This window comes from Corvus moneduloides, chromosome 1, assembly GCF_009650955.1.
Source record: "Corvus moneduloides isolate bCorMon1 chromosome 1, bCorMon1.pri, whole genome shotgun sequence".
NCBI lineage: Eukaryota > Metazoa > Chordata > Aves > Passeriformes > Corvidae > Corvus > Corvus moneduloides.
The window spans coordinates 34,126,602-34,139,306 of NC_045476.1; the positions used below are offsets into that span (position 1 = coordinate 34,126,602).

At 39.7% G+C, this 12,705-nt stretch overlaps 1 protein-coding gene across 1 annotated transcript in view; it reads right to left on the reverse strand.

The window, feature by feature from the left end:
- Positions 1 to 668: 668 nt before the first annotated feature.
- Positions 669 to 12,705, reverse strand: part of DCLK3 (doublecortin like kinase 3) — a 30,760-nt gene continuing 18,723 nt past the window's right edge. The window contains exons 3-5 of the mRNA XM_032104751.1: positions 8,011 to 8,143; positions 6,948 to 7,115; positions 669 to 5,989 (exon numbers count right to left, since the gene is read on the reverse strand). Coding sequence (XP_031960642.1) covers positions 5,793 to 5,989; positions 6,948 to 7,115; positions 8,011 to 8,143 — 498 coding nt within the window. The 3' untranslated portion in view covers positions 669 to 5,792. The remainder of the gene's footprint in view (positions 5,990 to 6,947; positions 7,116 to 8,010; positions 8,144 to 12,705) is intronic.

The window sequence follows — 12,705 nt, forward strand, 5'->3', positions numbered from 1 at the left end:
GTATTAGTTCTGGAAAGTTCTACGTTATTCGATGCCCCATTTGTTGTTCCCTGTTGCCCCTCCTACAAGCACTTCCCATTGGCTAACTCCCCATGGACTCCTCCCACCTCACTCTTCCCTACTGGTTATCGCCTCTGTCCCCACCCCAATTCCTTCGAGTATAAAATCCCTGGAGCCTCCTGTGTTTCTTGTTCTTCGTCCCTGGACCCTTCACTGCGCTGGAATAAGCCGTGACCTGTGTAGCCCATACTGAGGACCCCTCTGTCTCTTTCATCTCCGCCGACATGCTTGCCACCTACTCTGGAGCTCGCCCCTTGGAGCTGAGGGGCTCATCCTTGCCTGCTGATAGTCGCTTGCCAAGGGCTGTCTGCAGTGACGCCTGCCTGCCTCTGGGCTTGTCTCAGGCAGTGTCTCAGGATTGCATGCAGCAGCAAAGAAAAACACATCTGTAAGTATTCAAAGGACTGCAGCAGCAGAATGGGTTCTGCTACTCATAAATGAAGGTACACACAATACTTACTGAAGTTGAAAACCTTTAGAAACAAGTATTTCCCAAATAGATACATTGCCAGAAAACAAACAAACAAAACAAAACAAAAAAACCAACACCAAGCTCAAAATACTTGGCCACACAGTTGTTTCCCAATTCCTTGGAAAGAACTGAAACATAACATTCACTGTATCATTTGCCTTTATTGGAGGTACAGGGGAAGGAATAACAATTTTTTCTGCTGAAGTCTACAATGTACTTTAATTTAGAAAATTACACCTTCAGCCTAGTTACAAATGAACCATGTTGTAGAACAAACAGTGCCAATATACACTGTCAGCCCAGTTAAAGTGCCCATAATTCCTTTCAGGAGCAAGAATGTCAACAGTAAAGTGTTACTAGTGGACTTAGAAAAGACAGAAAAATGCATGCCCAGAAACAAAAAGCATTTCCCTTACATTGCTTAAATTAAAAGAAATCTAGCTGACAGGAGAAATTATAGGAAAAATATTTCAGTGATACTAAAGTGTCTTTGGGAAGATCAGTTTATAAGCACAGCAAATTTACTATATTTTCAAACAGTCTGAATACCTCCCCAAATCTGGTACTTGCAGAAAAGCAAGCAGTTGACTTCAGTAAGTTCACTTTAACAAGAGGACCAAAACCCAAGAGGCCTAAGCTCAGGGGATAACATCCCACTATCCCTCCATCACCCTACAGCCAAAAATTGCAGTAACAGAGATACAGGAAATCCACCTATAATGCCAGTCAGAAGCGAGGTGGCAGATTTGATGGTGTTTGAGTGCAACTATTCTACACAGCTGCTACACAAACTTAGATTAAGAAGGTCCCTGAATAAAAGAAGTTAAAGTGTCTTTGTCTCAGAGGAAACAGTCTCTGCTGTACTGCCAAGCTTCAATCACAAGTCTCCTGGGCACACATTTTTAAATATTAGGTGACTAAATAGAAGAGCAACAACCAAATTCCCACTGTTCATTTTCAGGCAGTTATGCACGGTGCAATGTGAAACACCAGTCTTTTGCACGGTTTCAGATGCCTAAATACTTCCAAAAATTTTTGCTCGTTCCCATTTCTAAGGCCAGAATTCTCTGAAGAAAAACATATTAATATGTGCAGATTTCACTACACCTTTCAATAATGGGAGTCATCCAAGGGGATAAGAGGCCAACGACAGTAGGCAGATGACAGGTGATAGAAAATATATAGGTGAAGTCTAGGACCAATGAAATGTAATAGCATATGGGGAAGCTGAAAAGTTGACCTTTGTGGCAAATGGAAGGGATATACAGGGACCGCTTTATCTTCAGACAGTGGAAAGCACGCCACTAAAGAGAGTTACTACTTAGTTTGTCAGTCACAGGCAATCACTAAAAGCCTGGATTAAATGTTAGTAAACTCCAAACAAAGAAAGTTTATGATGCACAAAGCTAGTAACACTGGCTTCTAAGGATACTCAAAATGCTTCACAGTACTCTTTGGCTGACCTGGAGGAACAGCACTTCCTTACCAAAACCCCAACTATCCTTTAGTGGCCCCTTTTGTAACTATTGTAGTTGAAAGCCTTGACTGTGATTTTAAGTGTTGACCCTAAAATAACATAACATCATAATATTGAAAGGTTAAAAAAACCAATTCTGTCTATTAGGCACGTGTTTCACTACAAAATGAAATATTGATGACTCATTCTATATGTTTGGATCTTCGTGCTTGCTTCAAGTCTGAGAAATGTTACAGTTAGGGCCATGAAAAAATGCAAGTATGCTTAAAAGCTGCAACCAACTAAAGAAGAGCCAAGTCAATGGTTAAAGATGATGGAGAACCTCTGGTTTCTAAAAGGAGAATATATTTTGAATAGCCAATACCAGATGGTAAAGAAATAACCCTGGAATAACTAGAACTTGATTAGGACCTCCAGTGTGAGTTAGGAATCAACCAACACCTTTTATGAGGCATAAAAGGATTCCTACTCAGCTGATTTGCTAAAGCTTGCAGCAAATAAACAGGTTCTTCCCTTCTATTACCTTAGACCCTATTGCCTTAGACCCAGGAAATCCTCTGGAAGTGGAACTTTCCTGTTGAGGTCTGCAATATTAATTAATTCTTTGCACTTAGCTCTTGGACGGGGGAGGGGTGTTTCTTGCTGATATTTTCACTCTCTTCATTGTTAGTATTTAAAGAGATGAGGACACTATAACTTATTTTATTTTCAGTGGAATATAAAGCCATATGAGAGTCTAATTAACAAAGACTTAAGGAAGGGAAAGGAGGGATATTTCCTCTTCCTAAGAAATCAGCAAGAATTTTCTCTGAGCCTGTATTCTCCCCCAGCTTTGAGCTTTCTCAGACTTACTGTAGACAAAGGAACCAATCACGAAATGCAAACATTAAGGGGAAGATGACTCCAAAACCCAAGGAGAGAGTATACGTTAGAAAAATATCAGGAAACAAAGAACAGTGATAATCCTCAATCATGGAGTGTGAACATGGTTCATATATTAGAAACCACCTTAAAGAGCATAAAGATCAGGTCTGTATTGCAATGTCACACAGTGGGCAGACAAAAGCCTGAGAAAAGGCAGTAGAAGATGACAGAGGATTTTCACCATTTTTTGTCTGAGTCCTGCCTAACATTACTGTCAACATCAGCAAGCAATGTTGAAGCTGAGCTCTCCAAAATCATATGGGTTTTCATTGCTACAAGTAACTTAAACTATAAAGTTTGGGGACCTGGCCTCTTGAGGACAGCACAGAGGCAGAGCAAGAACACTGGAAGCAACAAGAGAAAAGAAGGAATAACAAAGTAGGAGACAGAAAGAAAGAAGTAAAAACCCTGAGAAGCACCTGGAAGCTTTTTCAGCCTCCAGCCTGAAGGAGGAGGGCCTAATGCCACAGGTCTGTTAGCAACAGTGACAAACCAGAGCCTCAGCACTGCCACAGTAGCATCTGCACTTACAGGTGCCATGCAGTGACTACCTGGCACAGTCCACGTTTAGCCTGTCTGGAACACAGAGAACTTGAAAGAAAAACAAAATCATTGAAAAAATAACTACTTTTATAATCATTACAAGCAATTTCTCTATCTTCTGCACTATGAATAAGGCTGCAGACAGGTTCTTAGAAATGAAAAAAGGCAACTTGTAACACAATCTCCAAACTTTCAGATTCATTGCTCATTAAATACTTTTAGTCACTTCAGACTTTATTCCTAAACAACTATATTAAAAATAATTACAAAATATAATATTGCACATCAGAAGCCATTTTTCCACAGTTTCCTATTCAAAATATACTTAAATTAACAGAGGATACATTATTACTAGTACTCAAATACTATGTAATACTTTTATAACATTCGGTTATATTAGTTTCCCTTAACTCAGGGAAGCACTTAAATCCATTTTTGTTTTCCGGAAAAGTCTTCCTGACTCAGAGACGCCAAAGTAGAAGTATGACATACTACTTGGGCATACAGTAAAGATTTGATTGGTTTGTTTCACCAATTCTTGAACTCCACAGCAAGTCTTATTCCAGTAAGTATTACAAATAAGCTAATTCAATTTAAAGTGCAATTCTCCTTTAAGAGTAAAGGGATCTCTACTTTTATACATAACTCTTGCAGCAGAACAGTCACAAGATGAAACAGAAATATGATGACAGCACCCTACACTTTTTGGTTATTCAGCAAGTTCACACAAAATATTAGCACTCACCAAAAAATAATATTCTGGTTCATATAGTTGTGAAAATGTTCCACTGATTCTGAAATGCTTCTGACATTTCTCATTATGAAATACACAGGCAGAGCAGCAGCTCTCCAAGTGTAAAATACCCTCCTTTATTTCTACAGGCTGTGTATTCAATGCTAACACCACTGATATTCCAACATCAATATTATTTGATAGCACATGGAACTCAAAGAATTATAAAATGGAAAACTCATGTGCTTTTTGAATTTAATTAGTTAACCAAAAATTCTGAGATTCAAAAGCTGTTCTAGGTCATGGCCCCTCTCTGGACTGTATTTTTTCCTCTCAGGATTTCTTTAAAACTGCATCCAATAAAAACATTAAAAACACATGCAATAGAGCATCTGACACTTCCCCTGGGAGACTTTTCCATAGCCAACAAGCTGTTTCTCCCCAAGTGGGATTTTAGTCTAATTTCATCCTGTTGCCTATTCTCATGGAAGCAAGGAGAAAAAGGCTACAGGGAGGACAAGATATGAAAAAAAACCGAACCAAGCAAGCAAAACAATTGCTAAACTACACTGAAAAAGTGTAAAAAAGCAATTCAGCTGGGAAGTGTGTTGATGAAAGGGAAATGGTGAGGGCAAGTATTAACTTTGCTCACAGTTTCCCAGCTTCTTCTTCTCCATCAGCATAGAAAAGTCACAGATGCACATGGATGTCTCCAAGGGGTAAAAAACTCAATATGGAAAAATGCATGAGTTATCATTCCATAATTATGACTTTGGGGAAAGAAGCAAAGTGCCCTTAGAATCGCTTAACTTCCTGCTTCCCAGAACAGGAAGAAAACCTCTCTGAAAGTTGTTATTATTAGAATCTTGAAAAGGTATCAGCCATATCTTCCCCCTTTTCAAGACAAATGAGCTCATACTGCACAGCACCATCACCGTGTAACATTGTACCATCTATTACCATCTACTATCCTGAGCAAGCAATGAAATAGGTTGCCAAGGGAGACATCATAAAACATCAGATTTAGTCAATAAGGGTTTGTATTCCCTCACAACTTAATAAATACAGTATCTGGCTGCTTATTTAATATATCCTACAGCTAAAGAATAGATGCACTTTTTATTCTTCCTTCTCTGTGGCCAGAAGGAATTAGTGAAAAGACAGTTTAAAGAATTAGTGCAGGATGTGTATGCAGACAGCTATTTTGAAAACATTACAAACACAAAACTCCTCGAAGATACCATACAAAAATGATGAGAGAAGACTCACCACTAGTGTCAGTCACAGAAGCAAACATTTGTCATCTTAAACAGATGTAAAAGCCCAAATCAGTACTTAAAGAAAAATAATAGACACTCTCCAGGATTTATCTAGTCCCCACTGCTTTCAACAGAGAGACTGCCAAGTAACATCAGAGGAGGTGGATGTGAATTTGATCTTTGTCCTTCAGAATCTCAGAATCAAAAAAAGAGGCATGGCAATAGCCACCAACAGCTACACATTAAATTCCCAATTAATTTAGAAAAGAAAACATAAATGATTTATTAATCAATAAAAAGAAGACAAAATGAGCTTGAAAGATTTCATGTGTCCCCATCAGCAACTTCCTTTCGGCGCTGGGCCCGGAAATGGCGTTCAATATTTATTGTCACTTCCCTCTGTAAATTCCTGCTGTTAGTTTTCCCAGCTGTTCTGATCCAGGGGTGCTGAAGTACTTGCCGTGCTGTGTAGCGCTTCTGGGGATCCACTATCAACAGCCTGGTGATGAGGTCTTTCGCTGCTATTATGAAAGAAAGCAAAGGAGAGAGGGGTGAAGCACAGTGGTGTGATGATCCTGTGCAACATGCTCTAGGATGACCCTGCTCGAGCAGGGTGTTTGAAACACATGACCCACCATGGTCACTTCCAGCCTTACCCATTCTGTGATGATGACAGTTATACCCACAAAAAATGTCCTCCTTATTTTTTTCATTAGTTTTACCATGACTTCTGTGACTATCCCCAGGAGCTATTCTAACAACTGGCGTTAGAATTAGTGACAGGAGATATTAAATCTCCGTGACTGATGTCATTCTCCCCTTCAGAAAGATGAGAAAGTGAGGGTAATTTAATCTCAAAAGCATGCTGAAGGCATCAGGCTAAGTGTTCACATTCACAGGAATGGGCACTGGGTATCTCATTCCTTTAAGGAGCATAAATGTTGTAAAATCCTGTGGAATGTGTTCTTTAAAAGATTGTACGCAGGGTGTAAAAGAATTTTAGGGTTTCTGATTTTAAAGAGTGCACAAAAGACACTGTACTAGCCTGTAAGAAGTACAAAACTACTACGTGCAGACCCCATTGTTGTCAATAGGAAATCCATACTGTGTTCTGCAGGGCAAGGATCTCATTCTCAGTTTTTGAGATTTTTGATAATATCTTTAAAATCTAACATAACCCTTGAGATTATTTTGGCACCTTTTTCTGCAGTGACATATAAACAAGATGAGGAAAATCCTTGCTTTTGCCTAGAAAGGGAAGAATCAAGGACTCCATTAAAGCATTCAGAACTAATATGCAGAAACATAGCCATCGATATTACCAGAGGACTAAATTTACATTTAAAGCACAGATTCATACAAGAGAGACCTGTAAAACACCCCAAGCTGATCAAGCTCACTCCCCTGAAAAAAAAAATTTTCCCACTTCAGGGGAGAAGACTGCCATTTCTCAGATCTGCTACAAATGCAGAATCTTACCTGCAGAAATATTGTCCCAGTAAGGGGATAGGAACTCGTAGTGACCCAGCTGTATGATCTGAAACAGCTCCTCTTGATCACGGTCCTGACTGCGAAAAGGGGGAAAACCACAGAGCAGGATGTAAAGGATCACACCAGCTGCCCACATGTCTACTTCAAGTCCATAACCTAAGGAAGAAGGGACAAACGGTAAGTCTTGTTTTAGAAAGAAAACTCACAGCTGCAAGAGAACTGCTTCTTGGAAATAGAATGAAAAAGAAACACAGGATCTCTGCTCAGAAAGATGAGGTCAGAAAAAGAATAAGTGGCTGGTACACCACGCTTACAAGCTGCCCGTTATTAGCTACAGCTCTCACAGAGTCTGTCTTTTCCACAACATGTTTCACAAACACCGTCTCACAAGGCCAGTGTCAACTGGAGACTAATTGAGAAAACACAGCACATATTTCCAAAATAGTCATCCTCAGATTCCCTTCAAGAAAGAGCTAAGACTGCCAAGTTTCCATTGAAATTGGATATAACTAGAGATGTGCAACCCAGCTCCGCAGAACAAAAACCAGAAATAGATTTGCTTGAGTCACCAACAAAACTGACTTCTTTCCAGGTCTGAATCCTTTTGGAGATGAAATCTTCAAAATTCCTTGTAATGAAAAGCATGTTTTGGATAGTTACATAAATTTAACATACATGTTCACAATGATTTTGCAGCATCAGGGGCTTTGGAAAGTTGTTTGGATTACAGTAATGAAATGGGGCTGCCTACTCTTAGGTTGCAACAGAACTTTTGGTCATTTTCCCACTTTAGCAATCATTATCTATGATATTTTATGGCTTATCTGCTTAGAAGTCAGTGTTAGCACAGACACTAATAGTGAAAATATAACTGATGTCATGCTTGTGTTTGTTAGAAACTAACAGGTTTGCTTTCCCAAATTACAGTGCTAGCCAACCTCCTACCCTGAAAAGATGTATCAGTAGGTTGGAACATTCTGGACTATTTCCATTATTAGAAAGTCCAGCATAATTGTAAGATTTATGACAAATTATAAAGATATACACTCACCCTTCTCAGCAAGTATTTCAGGAGCAACGTACGTTGGTGTTCCGCAGACAGTAAATATGGGTTTTGTAACCTGCTTTGCAAGGCCGAAATCTGCCAGTTTCAGTGTAGTAGATTTATCTGCGTTGTGCTGAACCTATACCCAAACAAACAAACAAAAAAAATATATATATACATATATGTTTAATCCAGATGCATTTTAAAACAGCAAAATATAAAGGAAGCAGAAAATTAAACAGAAGGGAATTCTAATAATAGTACTAATAATGGAAACAGTCTTCAGAACATGGCTCTTTCCCCCCATATACTAAGAGGGTATATTTAAGAGGATAAGCAATTATGGAAAAAAGAAAACTTTGCTCTACAAACTCTGGCACACTGCAATTTCCAAGAAATTAATAGAAGGAACACAAAAAATAGCCAAGTGTCAATTAAATATTATTATTTCCTCTTGAGAAAATAAACGGTTCTTTTTCCCTAGGAAAGCAAAGAAGAATGCTGTGGACATCTTTATGCTTAAATGTAAAGGGCCCAGGTAAACCACTGATTTTATAGTTGTGTTTTAGCCCCAGACAGCAACCAAATACCACATAATTGCTCAGTCACTCATCCCCCTTCTGCCCAAAGCAGGATGGGAAGGAGTATCCAAAAAACCTTGGGTTGAGATAAGAACAATTTAATAAATGAAACAGAAGTATAATAATAACAATGGTAGGAATGGTAACAACTGTAATGAGAAGGGGGGCCGGGGGAGAGAGAGCAAGAGAAAGAGAGAGGAATAAAACCCAAGTAAAACAAGTGCTGCACAATACAACTGTTCAGCCCAGCCCACCCCCCAGCAGAGACCAGCAACTCCTGGCCAACTCTCCTCGGTTTATTTACTGAGCATAATGTTCCATGCCGTGCAATATGCTTTTGGGTCAGCTGCCCTGGCCCTGCTCCCTCCCAGCATTCGGTACACCTGCTACCTGGGAGAGCATGGGGCACTAAGAACTCCTTCACTTAGGGTAAGCAGTGCTCAGCAGCAACCAAAACATCAGTGTGTTATCAATGTTATTCTCATACTAAATCCAAAGGACAGCACTGTACCAGCTACTAGGAAGAAAAAATAACTCTATCCCAGCTAAAACCAAGACACATGAAAAGTGTATATCCATCATACTGGTCTAACAACAAAAAACAAACCAACAAAAGCTTTACATTCTTTCCAAATTACTCTGCTACTCTACCTGCTGCTCTGAAACTAGATTAGTAGTGGTCACCACACAGCAAGAGCTGAAGAAATAGGTCCATGTATACTGACCTCCTAAATAGGCCTTTTCAGCAGTTCTCATCTCCTACATCCACCTGGCAAGTAGTCAAAACACTTTTTCCAATTCTAATTTTGTATGTACTGGTCTTTAGCATTACTTTATAATGCAGTTAATGAAGGGTTATTTTAAGAAATGAAATATGTTAATGACATAGCCAGTGGGATCGAGCGCACCCTCAGCAAGCTGGCAGAGAACACCAGGCTGAGTGGTGAGTCTGAAGGATGGAATGTCATCCAGAGGTTGAGCCTCATGAGGTTCAACAAGGACAAGTGCAGGTCCTACACCTGAGCTGGGGCAATCCCTGGTATCAGTATAGACTTGGTTATGGATTGAGAGCAGCCCTGCGGAGAGGGATTTGAAGGTGCTGGTGGATGAAAAACTGGGATGAGCTGCCAATGTACAGCTACAGTCCAGAACGCCAACCATATCCAAAATAATGTGGTCAGCAAAGCAGGGGAGGGGATTTTGCCCCTCTGCTCCGCTCTGGTGAGACCCCACCTACAGTGCTGCATCCAGCTCTGGGGTCCCAGCACAGGAAGGAAAAGGACCTGTTGGAGCAAGTCCAGAGCAGGGCCAGGAAAGAGGGATGGAGCACCTCTCCTGTGAGGAAAGGCTGCGAGAGTTGTGGTTGTTAAGCCTGAAAAAAAGAAGGTTCCAGACAGACCTCATCGTGGTCTTTCGATAATTAAAGAAAGATGGGGACAGGCTTTTTATTAGGGCCTTCAGCAACAGGGCAAGGGACAATAACTTTAAACTGAAGGACAGTAGATTCAGACTAGATACTAGGAAGAGATGTTTTATGGAGGGTAGTGAAACACCAGAACAGGCTGCCCAGAGACGTGGTAGATACTCAATGCCTGGGAACATTTAAAGTCAGGTTGGACAAGGGCCTGAGCACCCTGATCTAGTTGAGATGTCCCTGGTGATTGCAAGAGTTTGAGCTAGATGACCTTTAAAGGTCCCTTCTAACCCAAACCATTCTATGATTCTATATTCAAAGGCCAAGTCATAAACAATGCAGTAGTATAATTTTAAAAATCAGTATGTTTTATACTAGTGACTGACACTTAAATATTCTTTGAGAGGTAAAAAATGTCATTAATTTCCTTTAAATGAAAACCTGTTTGTCTCTGGTACTATGGGGAACGGATCAGCAGCTAAAATGTCTACAAAAAAGTCAAGGAAACCTGGACTTGGTTTTGAATGGACAAACTGGAATATAATGTGACAGGTATACTCCATGCTTTAACCTCACACTTTGCCATCAGACACCACTTAAGAAAGCCAAAAATTCAGGATTGTCTCTATCACCTGATAACTAAGGACACAGAAGGGATGAAATTTGCTCTTGTACATTACAGTTGACTAGTCCCCATTTATCATCTTTATAGAAACTGTAAGTACTCATCCAATTTTGATTAAGCAAAATGAGTTTGGACTTTTTGGTAGAATTTTATTTCTTTTTAAGAAAAAAAAAAGACAATACAAACTAATACAGTATAGCTTACTAATCCTTTCTTCCTTCTTTATAAAAAAATCACAATACAAAACTGGCAGGAGTGACCGATGTCCCAGAACATGGCCATTCAGAAGGACCTCAACAGACTTGAGAGACAAGCAGGACAGAACCTTTTGATATTCAACAAAAACAAGTGCAGGGTCTAGAACCTGGGCAGGAATAACCCAGGCACCAGTACAGACTGGAGACTGACCTGCTGGAAAGCAGCTCTGCAGAGAAGGAGGCCCCAGAGGACAACAAGTTGTCCATAAATCAGCAGTGGCTTTGTGCACTCTTCTAGTTTTGATTAAGCAAAACATTTTGAGGTGGTTTTTTTTGCTGCTCTTCCATGAAAAAGTATTCCTCAGTGTGAAACCAAAAATAAAGTTTACTACAACCATGAAGTCAAAACTTCTGCAAGAAGAAGCTAAAATGCCACAGCCATTTTCTCTATTATATTAGGCAACTATGTGACAATCTTCTGCCATCATGCACTGTGGACACAAACTGAAGAAAATGGCAAAAAAAATTATAAAGGTAACACTCGCTTTCTAGAACAACATCTATCTATAGAATTTATATTCTAATAGGGGTAATAGTGGTAAGATGTTACAAAAATTCACAATTGAAATGCTCAATTTTATATGCAATATGAAAATATGAGCATGAATTTATTTTCCTATTCTATATATATTTTTTAAAATTATATAACAAAAGTATGTCGTATGGAATTTCAACTACCCTGCATGCTACTGTGCTAAGACAAACAATACTAAAACGTTCATATACATTTTTAGAAAACAGCAGGGTGGTGGGAAGGGTGGAGAACACACTGGCCTTAATCCCAGTCCCAAAATCTTCAGGAGACTATTGTACTTTTGTACTTTTTCTTTTCTGATGCCAGACTCCTAATCTCCCATTACAGCACAAGGTGGCAACACTGCACACCATCTGTTCTTTCAGGACAAAACCACCGAGCTTTCATTTTACTTAACAACAGAGCAGGTAGGAACAGCAGGCACGGTGGGTATATTTTCACAGCTTTGTGACAATCTCTTCAGAGACAGCATGTAACCTGTCAGCAAGCCTAAAAACCTCAACCCAGAACTTCTCAGCAGCTTCACTAATGCTTTTGCTCAGAACAATTCAGAGTCAGCCCAGAGCATTCTCTTCATCCCCTTCCTACCCTCCCATCTACCTTTCCATCACCTGGCATCACCTTGTGCATGCAAATATGCTTCACTGTAGAAACAAAAGCTTCACGTTATTTTCAATCGTTCCTCGGGCCAGACTACTTCCTCACAGCAGTATTACAGAAACGTACAACCTGCTCGAGAGAAATCTAACCTCTGACATCTACAGTATGTATTCCATGCAGTGGTGAGAACAAAGCAAAAATAGTGCTGCCTGCCTATAGACTTCATCGAGGTAAGAAAGACCAGTATTCGATACACTTTCTACAGACAGCAAATTTAGGCCATACAAATACTTATGTCCTTCAACTGCAAAGCACGCCAGCATCTGGTGGTCTTGCACTAAAGGTAGTCAACTGCTCACCATCTTCTCAAAGACAGATGATTAGAATATTGTCTGAGGATTTCTAGCTATCCCAGCCATACAACCAGAAGATTACAATATAAGGCCAAATTCACCTTCAAAGAACAGAAAAAAAATAATCTTTCGCCTTCTCTCCTGTCCGTGGATGACTCCCAGAACTTAATGCTCATTTGATTTCATATCTACCTTGTTAAATCCATCAGTGTGTTTAGGATGATGATTTACAACATTAGTATTTCTCTGTATGCACATGCATATGGTAGCACAGATTCTTCTTATGGACATCATGAAAGCCAGTTAGCCCATGTGACATTTTGTACATTGGAAATA